This window comes from Centroberyx affinis, unplaced genomic scaffold (genome assembly GCF_046629955.1).
Source record: "Centroberyx affinis isolate AG114_WGS23_722 - 3 ecotype Tasmania unplaced genomic scaffold, CSIRO-AGI_Caff_v1 ptg002918l_1, whole genome shotgun sequence".
In the NCBI taxonomy this organism is placed as follows: domain Eukaryota; kingdom Metazoa; phylum Chordata; class Actinopteri; order Beryciformes; family Berycidae; genus Centroberyx; species Centroberyx affinis.
Genome location: NW_027281040.1, coordinates 16,892 through 31,857, shown reverse-complemented (window position 1 = coordinate 31,857; position 14,966 = coordinate 16,892). Strand labels below are relative to the sequence as shown.

Sequence of the window (14,966 nt, the reverse complement as noted above, 5' to 3'; positions counted from 1 at the left end):
ATGGAGCCTACTATCGCTCGACATAGTGTATGCTAAAGTGTTAGCATGGGAGCAAATGATTAACCAAGGACACGAGTGATTTTGGTGTCTGGTGGAGAAGTTGACCAACGGGACAAGCTCCCTAAAACGTGGTTTTGGGAGATTTTGTTTGCTGTATTTTGTGCTACCTACTGTCAGACTATGGACAGACTAATTCTCTTGGACAGTGAATTGCATAGTCAGCTATAGGAGGGATAAAGCAGAACCTCACCAGCTATGAAATGTAATGGTCAGAAGTAGGGAAATCAAATGCATCCTGCTGAAAAGGTTAGATAGGCTAGCATATAGGTGTCTGGTATTTAGTCTTAGAAAGGGGACAAGTTTGGCAAAAAAAAAAAAAAAATTAAAGAGATGAATACAAATAAGATTTTAAACTATAATTTCAGGTTCGGTTTTCCCAATTTAAATTCTGTCCACTTAATTCCAATTCAGTTTCCTGAGACACAGGCACAGGGGATTTTATTCCCTGAGTGTCGACTGGAAGGCAGTTGCCTCCTGACAGCTGCTGACGGCGGGCTAACACTCTTCACTTAGCCTAGCCACAGAGCCTAGATTTTTTTTTTTTACTTTTCATAATACATGTAGGCTAAGTACATTTGGAATTCCTTACCCACTTTTATTGTAGCTAAGACCAATAACAAATTTATTAAAAAAAACAAAAAAACCTGTTAGAAGAAATTATGAGAGAGTTGAGTTAAGGTCAAATGCTTAATTTTAGTTCTACTTGTACTGTTGCCATGCAGATGTATTTCATCACACTTTTGTTTGTTTGAGCTAAGAATGAGTAAGAATCATTGTTTACTGTACAAATGTGACTTATCTTAATATTTCTGCTTGTCTTTCATGCTGTGGTCCTCATTTTTGATTTTATTGTATCCTGGTTTTAAACTTTGTGCATTTGTTTTGGATGTATATTGTTTACTGGGACCCCAGGAAGAATAGCTGACACCCGTGTGTACAGCTAATGGGGATCCTTATTAATAAACAATAACAAAGTTTGATTGGCCATTGTGTGTTTACTAGACAGAACTGACTTCTTACAACTAAATGTATCCAAATCGATAAATTTGCATATGGAAGCTTTCATCACACCCCAACAAAAAAGAACAACAGACATAGGCTAAGTCCCTATAGGAATATTATAGAGATATCATATTATAGAATCATATTTCTTAATATAGTCTGCTCTGAAGCATGCCTAAGGGGAATGTAGTCTATTTTTTGCAGTGCATGAGTCTGTCTCTTTATTTCTCCCACTCTCTTTCTCCCCCACTCTCTTTACCACACACACACACACACACACACACACACACACACACACACACAGACACACACAGGCGCTCAGTTTGGACCGGGGCCGGTAGGTCTGTCTCTCTGTCTGTGCCACCCAGCTCACCGGCGACACGTCACACGGAACCGAGTGATAATTCTTTTTTTTTTTTTTCATATGGTTAAAGTTATATAATCATTTTAGTCATGATTCAGTTCAAATTAACCGACTTCGTCGAGAGAAGGTGAATGGCAGATGTCAGAAGTCGCGTGCACAGAACTTTTGGAAGTTTTATCCTCGAAACTCTTCTCGAGACTCTTTTCTCGACTTTGTTGGACTAGTGTTCGTTTTTTGTTTTTGTTTTTTAACAGTTTTTGGACCCTAACTGTATCTATTGAATGTGTTTGGACGGTGGACAACTTGTTTATAGTGAAGTTTGATTTTATAAACTTCTCTTTTTGTCTAATGGACTCATAACTGGGCCGTATTCATTCATTCCGTACTTCCAGATTGGGTTTATTTTTGGCTACAGAGGACTAAATTGATATTAACAATAGTTTATTTAGGAGATTGAGTTTGAGTTTTATTCATTGTCTACTGGATGCAACTGCAGAGATGCGGTCCAGATTCTCCCTGCTGGTTTTCTGTTTTGCTGTAAGTGGAGTTTGTCCTGCCCGCAGTGATGCTCTGCAGGCGGATAGAGAGGCTGACGACTCCCTGGAGAAGATGTTGCTGACCGGAGTAACAGAGCTGGGTAACCCGGGGAAGGATGCTCCCACCGGGGCTGAAGTGGAGGACACGCGGCGGGGAGAGGAGCACCAGACCCCGAGGACAGACGCTCCTGTCGGGGTCAGAGAGGAGGGACTCACCCCGACCCCGGGGAGAGTTCAGCAGCCCACCGTCGAGCCTCTGGAGGATGAGCTGGAGAACCAGGAGAACGTCATGACCCAGGTCAGTGTGATGCTAGCCTCGCGCTCGCCTGTGTGGAGAGAAAGCACGCCGAAACTCCATTGAAAATCTCGTAGTTTAATGTTGCCGTACGTACCGGCAAACGTACCGACCTTGCAGAAGATAACTTTACACATTTTCTGAAGCACAAGCAGCCATTTTCCAATTCGGCATACACCCAACACACCAAACTGCTTATTTTAGTCAAATATAAACTCTTAGCATTGGTTCGCTTGACATTCCCACAATCCTCTTCCACCGACACACAGCGGAGGGCGGTAGAGAGCAGTGTGAACCAGTGATAAAAGTTGAGATTTTATTGAAATAAATGCTGTTTGGTGAGTCAGTTTTATGCCGAATTTAGCAGAAGACGCTTAGAAATAGTAGAAGATCTCGAGTCATGTTCTACCTATTATGTATCTTTGTTGAGCATAAAATTACAAGATATTTGAACCGAGTTCAACAAAACGTTACGAGGCTTGAATTGTCTTACTTTCTGGCAGTCTAGTGCAGTGGTTCTCAACGTGCTCAAAGCTTTCTCCTGTGATTCACATCTCAGTGGTTATTCTTCTTTCTAAAGCTTGTCCCTCGCTTAAATTATCCTCCATACAGACCATACTCAGCAATATTTTCCATATACCCTTAGTATGGAAAGTCATGAGAAAGCCCCCATGGGAATTCAAAGCACATGTGCTTTTTGGACAAGTTGGTTTTCATTTGTAGAGGTGACATTTCACATTTATAAGCAGTGTGAAAATGAATTGTCTCTTTGCGTGTGAAAGTAAGTTTTCACGTGTGAAACATATATTGGCAGGTGAAACTGTGAAGAAAAAAAAAACTTTTTATCTCTGACTTGAAATTAAGTAAAACTGTCACATAATGTCTGATGAAAACATTTTTGTCCACATATGAAAACTAACCAAAAGGCACATGTGCTTTGACTTCAGATGTGGGTTTCCACATGTGACTTTTTGTTGTGGCTATCTCACTGGAGCACGTTAAACTGCTATTAACTCTGTATGAGAATTGCTCTGAAGCATGGGAGATGACTTAACACAAACCCAATGAGAGAGAGAGTTCAAATGAGGGAGAATCCCAGGAAAATGGGAGTGTGGATGGATGGGTATGATTGCCATGAGCTGGAGAATGTTGCCTCCTCTTCACAGCCAGCTGATGCTCACACCGCATTTCTTCAGAATACATCATCTGAACATCTGGAGACTATATTATAAACCCATTGAAAATCTGTTCAGTAAAATGTGAAAACAACAGTCTTTTAGTTTAGGACAAAAATACTCTACACACCTCTCTTACTAGTCCAGCATGCTTCACGCAGGGATGTGAAGGTTGTTTTTTTCCCCAAATGTAGTCTGTTACATAATAGATTTCCCAGGTTGAAATTGCATTCAGCAATGTAATCCAATGGAATAGTCAAACTCTGTATTATTATGCTCTGAGTTTGTTTTGGATGACGTTTTTTTTATCCAAAACCTGTAGGATATAATTGAATTCGACAGTTTATTACTTAGACAAATGGATTTAACAATATATAAAAAAAAAACATAGAACAGGGAGACGAGGAGACAAAATGTGGTAATGCGAAATTAGACGTTATATTAAACATGTATTGTTTTAATTTCTCTATTTTTCCTTTGAAAGCAATCCAAACCCCAGAGAGTTCCTCAACTGTGTCCACTTCATCCAAATGACAGTTAGTGGTAAATGTGACTCAGGACTGTGTGCACCATGCAGGGTTTTGTGCATGGTAATGGTTTGCATCCTTCTGGCGGTTGCTTATGTAATATCTTTTTACCCCTCAGACATGTGCTCCAAAAAGTAATTGCCTGTTTGCAAATCCTGTGTCTTCTCAAGTAGCTCAGGTTACTACTGCTGCTACTGCATAGTTTCTTACTTCTACTTCATATTTTCTAGTGTTGAAATTGTTAGTTGCATCATTTAAATGCCCCGCATGTGCTAAACTCATTGTGGTAATCCTTGAGTTCCTCATTTTCTTCAAGTTTTTTTTGTTTTGTTTTTTGTCTCCATCTTTGTTGCTGTGGTGTTTCTGCACTGCACGTCCCAGAGATCACCTGTCAATCAAACAGCTTGGGGGCGGAGCTTGGATTTTCTGTTGATGCAGTTTGAGTTTCTCTTGTCTTTGTCTGTTCTTCTTCTTCTGTTTATTCCAAACAAACCGGAAACATAAAACGCATCACTTCCTGTGCTCCAGAGGATTTTTCCCAGGAAAGAGCTACCAGCCACCAGGTGTTTAGAACAGCAAATGGAAAAGCTTTCATGAACTGGATCACTATCAAAATGAACATTCATGACTGCAGCATACCCTAGTAATATGAATGTAATTATGTCAGCTGGTGGTGTGTGTGTGTTTTTTTTTTGTTTTTTTTGTTTTTTCTGTCTGTTATGTATCATGTTTGTGAAGTTGTATCTCCTGCTGTTTTTATGTTTTGTTAAGGTAGTTCAAAAACCTATGGAAAAAAGTGGTTTTGTACATATTCCGAACTAGAAGTCTATGTTAAAAAAAAAAAAAAAAAAAAAAGAATTAATAAATAAATATGTAAAATGAAAAAAAAAAAAAAAAAATTGAACATTTATATGAAAATGATGTGGATCACTGCTTTAAAGTTTCATCTCTTCTTAACATCGTGGCTACAGTGAGAGAGATGCTGATATGTTTTCGTTACCCTCTGTCCTCTCAGCTGCTGGGCGACTACGACAAGGTGAAGACCGTGTCGTCGGGGTCCGACTGCGTGTGCCGCTGTATCGTCCGGCCGATCAAGCGCTCCGACTGCAGCCGCATCCGTGACGGCGACGCGCCGCCCACTCGCGATTTCTACACCGTGGAGACGGTTACCAAGGGAACAGACTGCAAGAGCTGCGTGTGTCTGGCCCCGCCCTCCGCCGTCAACCCCTGCGAGGGAGAATACAGGTTCAAAAAACTGCAGGAGGCGGGCAAAGATGACATTAAGGTAGGAACTTCATGTGTTTCCATTGTTATTTATGCTCATATTTTTCTATCTGACTCACTGCTCATTTATTTGTCTATATCTTGATTGATTTTGTGGGTCTAGCTTTCGACCATCATTGATCTGTTAGAGGGCTCTCTGTATGGGATGGACCTGTTAAAGCTACACTCGGTCACCACCAAGCTACTGACCAGGGTGGACAACATGGAGAAGGTAAGCACACACACACACACAGGACTCCATTCTGCTCTAGTGTGACTGGCCTTCATTTTGGCTTTTTCTCCCCAGGCTTTCTCCCGTAATTTTACTGAGAGGATGAGAGACAAAGAGCGGGTGAAGAAAGAAAAGGAAAAAGAGAAAGAGAAGAGGGCCCAGCAGAAAAAGAAGAAAGTGAATGATCTGGAGCGTTCGGGACAGAAACATGGAGCAGCCTACAGCAACAAACAGGTACTAATGCATTATTTACATACATACAGTATGGAGTGTTGGAATTAGAGTTAGAATGATATTGTTTTGCCAATATAGCAGATATGTGTGATGGGATGTCACTGTTCCTATTGCAGAGGAATTACGAGGAGCGCTACGTAGGTGGTCAGCCGAAGAAGAGCCAATCGCAAGACGGCCTGGAGCCACAACAGCCAACCAGGAACAAGACAGGAACCCAGCAGCCGAACAAAGACAAGACAGAGTCACGGCAGCCAATCAAAGACAAGACAGAGTCACGGCAGCCGATCAAAGACAAGACAGAGTCACGGCAGCCAATCAAAGACAAGAACAGCATGGTGATAAGGGGCGTGACCTTCTACAAGGCAGAGGGAGCGAGCGAAAAAGAGGAGGAGAAGAAAGGAAGAGGGGAGGATCGTAAGTCTACTGTAGAATATCTACTATTATTATCATTACTTAATGCAGTTGTTTATTGTGCATTTAATATGAACTCATCTTTATTAATGTCACTGTTCATGCTTAATTCATGTTGGTAAACACATTAGTTAACATTATTAACAAACATGAACAACAATATTAATTCATGCAGTTGTTCATGTGCATTTAACATTAACTAATCTTTGTTCATGTTGTTATTCAGGTTTAATTCATGTTAGTAAATGCATTAGTTAATGGACACTGAATGTAAAGTGTTACCCTGCATTGTGTTCATTACAAACTGACAGCTCCATTCTCTCAGAACAATTTATAATCCTCTTTTCCCCTCCTCTCCTCTTACAGCTACTCTGAGTACAAAAGCTTCGGTGGACTTACTGATCTCCGACCAGCTTCCTCCCACCATGACGCCCTTCATCCAGAACCCAGGACCTTCCACCACTGCTCCCCCCAAACCAGACACCGAGGGCCTGGGGAAACCGAGTCTGCCCTCACCCACCCAACAACCGACGACTTTCCCTCCCACCACCACACAAACCACAACTACAACCAAACCAGCCACCACTACCATCAAACCAACGACTAAATTAATTACTACCATGCCACCAACGACAACAACTATAAAACCAACCACAACCACAACCAAAGCGACTACTACCACTAAACAAACTACTAGTACAAAACCAAGTACGACAAAAGCAACTACTACCACTACCACTACTACTACTACTACTACTACTACTACTATTCAGCCCACCACTCCCACTCCTGTCACTCAGCCTAACACTTCGCCCTCGGGTGCTAATATTGCTCCACCCATTGACGCATCTTCCACGATAACAGAGTCTTCCCTGGCAGCCAGAAGTCGACTCAGCTGGACGGAGAGCCCAAACGACCAACCGACAACTACCAAAAAGCCTGGTATATATACATACAGTATATTCACACTAAAATACCAAGTCATTTAACTAGTATTGAGTGCTGAAATGTTATTATTATCAAAACAAGTCAAATTCTGTCACTGGGGTGCCAATGCAGTTTGAATTGTTTCAAGAATTTTCTAGAATCTTGACAATAGTATGACCATCTTATTAGCCTAATTCACAGTCAGTTTGTGTGTGTGTGTGTGTGTGTGTGCTTGCAGCAGTGTGTAAGGACACAGTAGCCAGCTTCTCAGAGCCGGTCCAGCAAAACTCTTACGGCCGTAGCGACGGAGCCTGGATGAGAGACGCCCGCGGCCATGGCAACGTCATCTACCTTACCAACGGTCACTATGGCAGCAACCTCCTGGAGTTCCGAGACATGGACACCTTCAAGTCAGGTACGGGAATGAGTGCGTGTCGTACAAGCTGCCCTACAGGTGGTCTACACATCTAAAACTTTAAATATATAACCTAAAGCTTTTTCTATAGCTCTGCACTTGACGACCAGTTGGATTTAGGGAACACACACTCGAGTCCTGAACCCTCACACACTTCCAGATCATCTGTATGCTGAGTGTGTCCTGAGCCTAACCGGCAGTATGTGTGTTTTCTTTACCCGCAGGTCAGGCAAGTAACTCGTACAAGCTGCCCTACAGTTTCACCGGGACGGGCCACGTTGTGTTTAACGGGGCTTTCTACTACAACCGCGCCTTCAGCAGGGACATCATCAGATACGACCTGAGGCACAGATACGTAGCCGCCTGGACGACACTGCATGACGCTTTGCTGGAGGAGCAAGCTCATAGGACACAAACTGAGGTAGGAGACAGAGTGTGTGTGTGTGTGTGTGTGTACTGTGAGATAACTGTATGGGAAACAACTCATGATGCTTTACCAGAGGAACAGGCACATGGGACATGATAAAAGGTCAAAAGAGACAATATAGAAGAAAATCCCCTGCCACAAATTCAATAGGGCAAATAGTAAGGAGAAACAGTCATTGGAGTTAGTTGGTGATAGGTAAATAACTGATTAACATATACTGTATATGTAACTAACTGACTAATCAACCAACTATCTAGGTTTTGATTGATTGGGTTTTGAAGGCCGATAGCGATATTTTTGGATTCCATATCCATTTTATTCTTGTCAGGGTGGAAAAGCCTTTTAAATAGCATTTAGACCATCATGTGGGAAAAACTGTCCATTGAGGGTAATAGTAATAATATAATAATAATAGTAATCTAAACAAAAAAAAACACTAAAAAGTAAAATATTCATGCATACATGTGGACTCCAATCAAAATGTCACACTGGAATAAGTTCAGGTTAAGGACTTCCCATAGACAACCAGTGCAATTTGGTTCATATCCAGCTGTCCTTACTCTAGGGTTAGGGTTAGGGTTGCTTCCAGAACCATCAATGTCCACCATATTGGATTTTTGTGTACCATTTTTTAGTTTCTTGAAAACCACTTCTCCCTTTAAGTTACTGATTTGCCCAGTTTGTGAATGTATCATTTGTACAATCGAATAATATGGGGCGCCTCTAATGCCAAAAATAAATGACTAGCAGACAATACACATGGCCCTACCAAATATATAACAGACTGTTTTTTTTTTCAACAAAATCTTTATTGGTTTTGTAACATAGCAGCCCTTGGGCTGAAAGAAGCAACAAAGTCCAAAAATACAGTCAAATAAATGCCAGATCAGCCCAACCCTCCCTCTAACACCAATATATAACAGACTTGAAACTTCTACTTGAAACCTCTCTTGACTTGAAACCTATCTCCTGGGAGATGACATTTTTACTGCTGCCTTGTTTTTACCTTGATGTTGCTGGTTAAAGTGGGAAAGTCTCTAATTTAGTGGGTTTTCATTTGAAGCAGTAAAAACTAGGAGATTTGAAAAAGGGTTTGTAGACTTTTCATCCACTGTACATGTCCAAACCTGTTTCCCAGGTGGAGTTTGCTGTAGACGAGTCGGGCTTATGGCTGCTGTACCCGGCTCTGGACACGGAGGGCTTCCACCAGGAGGTGACCCTCCTCACCCAGCTCCGGCCCCGGGACCTCCAGCCGATCCGGAGCTTCCGCACGGGCCTCCGGCGCGGCCGCTACGGCGACAGCTTCCTGGTGTGCGGCGTGCTGTACGCCGTGGACAGCATGGAGCGTCTCTACGCCAACGTGACGTACGCCTTCGACACGCACACGCTCACGCACACCGTGCCGAGCCTGGCGTTCACGAACATGCACGAGCACACCTCGCAGCTGGCCTACTGCCCGCTGGACAAGAAACTATACGCGTGGGACAACGGACATCAGATGACCTACGATGTCATCTTCGCTTACTAGCGTACTCCCTGGATGGAGGGACAGAAAGAAAGATGAATGGAAGGTTTGGGTGAAGTGATGGTTAGATGGACAGGTAGCACTTTGGACAAAAGATCGGAAACAAGCCGAGAAATAAAAGAAATGACTGAACAGATATTTTAGCAATATTTTGTGTGTAAATGACTGTCGATCGGTCTAATTGAATGTCTTCTGGGATCAACCTCAGCTGCTGCTCTGCCACACACACAGTAAACTAACCAGTCAGAGAAAGACTTCATTCATGAGTGAAGTCAGAATATGAAGGAGAATATACTTCACATTTGGAAAAGTATACAGCTAGGAAGGTCTAGGAAGTTTTCAGACTGTACTCTTGTACATTTTCTAGTAAACATCATCAAAAACAATTTGGAGAAACTCTGCTTGTATGAGATCTTTCCGCTACTAAACACAGAACAGGCCTTGGCTTCTATAATGAACCTCCATGTTTTCAGTGCTAGGATCATGTTAGCTGCATTTGAAGTCATTGAACCTCCGGCTAAGTGAGTCACGGGGATTCTTAACCTCAATCAGGCTGCCTGACGTAAGCTGAATTTACACTAAAGACCTGATTTTTTTTAACTGTTTGTGGTTGTCTAAACAGGGAGAAACCACGCGGAATCCTATTTCTTACTGTAATCTCTTGCTGTTGCGTAAATGCAGCCAGAAAGACAGACTGTATTCATTTATTCACCACATCAGAGCAACCGATTTACAAAGGGCTACACCACAAAAGTCAGCAATTTCCCCCCCCAAAAGCTACTGTGAAATTGACAAATAACAGTTCCAGGTAGAAAGCAGACTTGTTTAATATATTACAAGTTCCAGAAAGTAAAAACAAAATCACTGGAAACGTGTTGCACCCAACTGCAAATATTGCCTTTACTTTCTATGTGTGATAGGGCAGCAGCCTGTTGTCTTATATGAACAAAGCCTATACTGTATGTTTTTATACTGTATGTCTGCTTAGCTCGTTGCATGTTGACAATTACTCCTATCCAACACTGCTTATAGCATACAAGGAACCCCTAACCCTGAATTACAGAGGATCATCTGGTTAAGCTATTCATTTAAAGAAATACCCAACCAATCCAAATTATCCATGTCACACTGCTTTGCTTGTTGCAAAAATCCCAAGACAAAGTTGGTTTCAACTGCCTTACTAGGTAGACGTTTTGTTGTTTTTATACATATGCTGTAATTTATAATAAAATGTTTCATAAAGAAGACGACTGGTGAATACACGCAAAAATGTATCAAATGCACCTTTTTCTTTCTCTCACTTTCTATCCCACAAGCTTTGTCCAGTCTCTCTTACTTTCTTTCTTCCTTTCTTCCCCTGCTCTGTCCAGCCTGCTGTGGACATTATTTCTGGGGGTTGATTTAGTTTTCCTGGAAGCAGCCGAGCCTCTGGAAGGATCCCAGGGTGGAAAATAAGCTCACCAGCCACCAGCCAGATGCTGGTAAACCTCCGGCTGGGACCGCTCAGGATAGAGAAGGGGAACGTCTTCATGTGAGGGAGCTTCAAATAGATTCGAGTAAGGCCACAGGCTGCCATGATAAGGCTTTAGCCCAGGGAGCTTATTGTACAATTCAGTTTGGTTTGGTGCAGCTCAGTTCAGCTTAGGTCAGTTCATTCATTTGAGTTCACTGAGGTCATTTCAATTCAGTTCAGATCAGTTCATTTCTCTTCAGTTCAGTTCTGTCCTCTTCAGATCAGTTCTGTTCTCTTCAGTTCAGTTCAGTTCTTTTCAGATCAGTTCTGTTCTCTTCAGATCAGTTCTGTTCTTTTCAGTTCAGTTCAGCTCAGTTCAGTTCAGTTCAGTTCTATTCTCTTCAGTTCTGTTCTTTTCAGCTCAGTTCAGTTCAGTTCAGTTCTATTCTCTTCAGTTCTGTTCTCTTCAGTTCAGTTCAGTTCGGTTCTCTTCAGTTCAGTTCTCTTCAATTCTCTTCAGCTATTTCTTCAGGTTAGTTCTCTTCAGACAAGTTCAGTTCAGATGAGTTCGCATCAATTCAAACTTAGCGTGTGGGCAGACAGGTTTAATAATGCAAACACAACAGAATAAAAGTACAATTAAATCAATAAAAACACATGGCAAAAGCACAATTAAAACATACAACATAGGCTTATGCCATGTGTACAAACGTCAGCTGATAAGAGCAGATAGGGAGTCAATAACTGGGCTTCATGCACTAGTTTATGGGCCCTTTGCTTCAGTCTTTGGGCATGTGATTTGTGGTTGCTAATGGATTCTCCAGAGAGCCCAACCAGACACTAAAAAACTTTGCTTTAAGTGATTTAGACCAATAGTTTGCCACAAAATGTAAAAAAAAAAAAAAATCAATTTACCCTGTGTATTCAGACTACCATCTTACCCCAGTGTGTTGGGAACAGCCATTTATTATAAGATAATAAGACAATTAGATCAAACCTAAATGATCCTTGTGGGGAAATCGGGTCGTTGCAGCAGCAAACAATAGGATACAGCAAAGAAAAAAAGTAGAATATCAAGAAGAATAGAGCAAATGGGAGGTTTTAAACGTAACCCAACCGATAATTCCAACGTGTCAACAACATGTTAAGAAGAAATGTATGAATGAGAAGCATGAAAAAAGTAGGAATTACAGCATTAGGGGACGGAATATTCCATTAAAGCTGATTGGATCATCTGGAAATGACATCAAAAGTTATATAACCGTCATGTTTATGCAGTAGTGGTGGTGGTGGTGTGTGTGTGTGTGTGCGTGTGTGTGTGTGTGTGTGTGTGTGTGTGTGCACGTGGTAACTGACCACCAAGCAAGATGCAGAAGAAAGAAGCCCATTCAAACCCATTTCGTACTCAAAATGGACAGACCAACTAGTATAAATATGTGTGTGTGTGTGTGTGTGGCTCCCATGCCTCAAGACATTCAGCCCAAGTGGTTGAAAGACAGACAGTTTGACATACCTCACACACACACACACACACACACACACAGGGCAGGAAGAATGAACACACACTTTGACCTTGTAATCTCACTCTGTGCAGAGAGCAGAACAGAATAAATGCAAGCAGATGCTGTCTAAGGACACTATCTAACCAAATGCATGAAGCAGAAAGTCTGGTTTCAACATAGCTACACACCCACAGCCACCCATCCACACACACACACACACACACACACACACACACACACACAGAATGTCTGGTTTAAAGATAGCTACAGCGGTATCTGCATACACATTCCTCACTGGATACCACTGGGACGAAAAAGCTAGACAGAAAGAGGGAGAGAGAGAGAGAGAAAGGGAGACAGAGGTTGCTAAGGTCTATGGTTCATAAAAAAAAAAAACCTTACCCCAAAGGTAATTTATGCTGAACCACACCAAGAGAGAGAGAGATGGAAGGAAAGAGAGATGGAGTGGACAGGAAATGAACTGGAGAAGCGCGGGGGGGAAAGGGGAGGGAGGAGGTGTTAATGTGAAAAGAGAGAGAAAAAACAGGCGGATGAAAAGAGGACTCGACAGGGAGAGAAAGAGAGAGTGAGAGTATAGGAGGAAGGAAGGAGCTAGGAGAGGGAGAAAGGGAGAGGGAAGAGGAGAGATTGGTAGGATTCAACAGAGCGGGAGACAGAAGAAGAAGGGAGAGAGAGAGAGAGATGGAAAGAGGTATAGAAAGAGAACCCATGGCTTTCTTAACACATTGACCTATGCGGGGGTTAAAGGTCAAGGGTCACGAAAAAGGTCCAGGAATGAACAACAGACAGGAGCATAAAACACTCTTTGAAGGAGACCCAGGAGAATGAAGAGAAATTCAATTTTGTCATTTTCATTAGCCTGACTCGGATGATTTATGGGAAAATTCATTCACTCACCCAAACCCACTTCCTGAATTCTAATGTAGGTAACGCTTTATTTTCCAGGGCCGCAATTTCCTAATAATTTCCTAAGAAAGGAACTGTTAATTTCTTAAGGAGTTTCCTGGAAAGAACCATGAAATTATGTAATAATTATAAGGAAAATAGAGAAAGAGTTCAATGGTAGTTGGTAAGAGCCATGGAATTATGCAGTAGTTATATAGAAAATTTGAAATTAGAGGAAGGAATTCAACAAATAACTATTTTATATAATTATATGAATAATGACTTGGGTTACCAAATTGACCTCTGCCTATTATTTTTTCCAATAAATAGTTTATAGTTTTGCAGTACTTTCCAGGAAACTCTTTTAGAAATTGACAGTATCTTATCGACTCCACCACCAGACTGTTGACATTTTCTGCATAACCACTACATCATTTCATGGATATTTCCAGGAAACTTCCCAAGAAATTAAACAGTTCCTTCATTTCACACCATTTTGTGATCACAAATCTTGCAAAAATCTCTCTCACAAAAATTGCCATGGCAGGACATGACTATTTGCTGGATTCTTTGGGTTTGCGGTTGACACTGCAATGTTTGGTTTGCTGCAAAACATGGACTCAAATGTATCTCTCACTAGTGCATGTGTGTTAAGTGTGAAAAAGCAACCAAAGTCTAGAAACTTGAATGCTTGAACACTTTTGACTTTTAAACATCAAGTCATTTATTTCCTTATGACATTAATGCAGCAAACCCTGTCTGAAAGCAGTAAGTCCCTGCTTAGGATCTTAAGCAGGGTATGAAAAAACTTTCCTCTATATTCAGTGTTGTTCTGATTGGTAGGAACTGATGTCTGGTTACTGCCAAAGGACCTGCAGACTGGACGTTCCCCAAGTCCACATGGCATGGTAACACAGGAAGTGAAAGTAAAAAATCCCTCAAATGTATTTGTACCTCAGATCGATGGAAAGTGATGAGAGTTAAAGACGCTCAGCACTTTGCCTCTTTGCCAGAAACTTTTGTCACCATCATGTCACCATCATGTCACCATTGCAGCCAGCAGTCTGTTCCCTCTGTCTCACTCGGAACTGTTGGATGCTTTTCTTCTGCTTTGTTTTATGGTTTTATAGACTTAACTTAAAATCTCTTTAAATGTTGCACAGTGTTTAAAGGATAAGGCTGGTGTTTTTTAATGCATTGCTTACCGTCAACAAATCCTATGAAAATAACAAAAAATAACAAAATCAACAATGCGTTTGCTCTACTCCCGTTACTTTCTGACTTCCCACGTACCGTTTTTAGCCTTCAACCCGGACCCGGAGTCATTGGCTCCAATTGTAAGCGAAAAACCTTGAAACATAGCTCACAAAGACATAGTTTCAATAAAAATAGCTAACTGTTACCACGAAAAGTCAGGCTGTTGTAGTTATTACCAAATCAAATTCAAACGGGAACAAATTCTTCATTATGCCGGGGACTATTTTCTGTGCTACGGAACTACTTTCCTGAGATCGCAAACGTGTTTACAGCCGGCTTATTAAGTTGTTTGAGGAAAAAGTCGGCCGGCCCGGTGCATCGTGATGATGAAATATGCTTCCAGAGCAGCAGCATGGCTCTGTGACGTGTTTTTAATCTTTTTTTTTATACAATGGAGTTCTATGGCTGCTGGGACATGGCTGCATTGGGCACCGGCTACATGGACCAGACTTGTT

At 41.7% G+C, this 14,966-nt stretch overlaps 1 protein-coding gene across 1 annotated transcript; it reads left to right on the top strand.

The window, feature by feature from the left end:
- The first annotated feature begins 1,924 nt into the window (after window positions 1–1,924).
- Window positions 1,925–10,575, top strand: olfml2bb (olfactomedin-like 2Bb). The gene is made up of 9 exons (XM_071536605.1): window positions 1,925–2,260; window positions 4,975–5,244; window positions 5,347–5,454; window positions 5,530–5,688; window positions 5,805–6,102; window positions 6,466–7,041; window positions 7,265–7,441; window positions 7,666–7,862; window positions 9,007–10,575. The coding sequence occupies exons 1-9, from the start codon at window positions 1,925–1,927 to the stop codon at window positions 9,394–9,396; spliced, it is 2,511 nt and encodes an 836-aa protein (XP_071392706.1). The 3' UTR covers window positions 9,397–10,575.
- Window positions 10,576–14,966: the final 4,391 nt, after the last annotated feature.

Excerpts from the sequence above, each read along its gene's own strand:
- olfml2bb (XM_071536605.1), top strand. The coding sequence starts at position 1,925 with ATGCGGTCCAGATTCTCCCTGCTGGTTTTCTGTTTTGCTGTAAGTGGA. Across the intron at positions 5,455-5,529 it reads GGGTGGACAACATGGAGAAG|GCTTTCTCCCGTAATTTTAC; the intron begins GTAAGCACACAC and ends TTTTCTCCCCAG. Across the intron at positions 6,103-6,465 it reads GAAAGGAAGAGGGGAGGATC|CTACTCTGAGTACAAAAGCT; the intron begins GTAAGTCTACTG and ends CTCCTCTTACAG.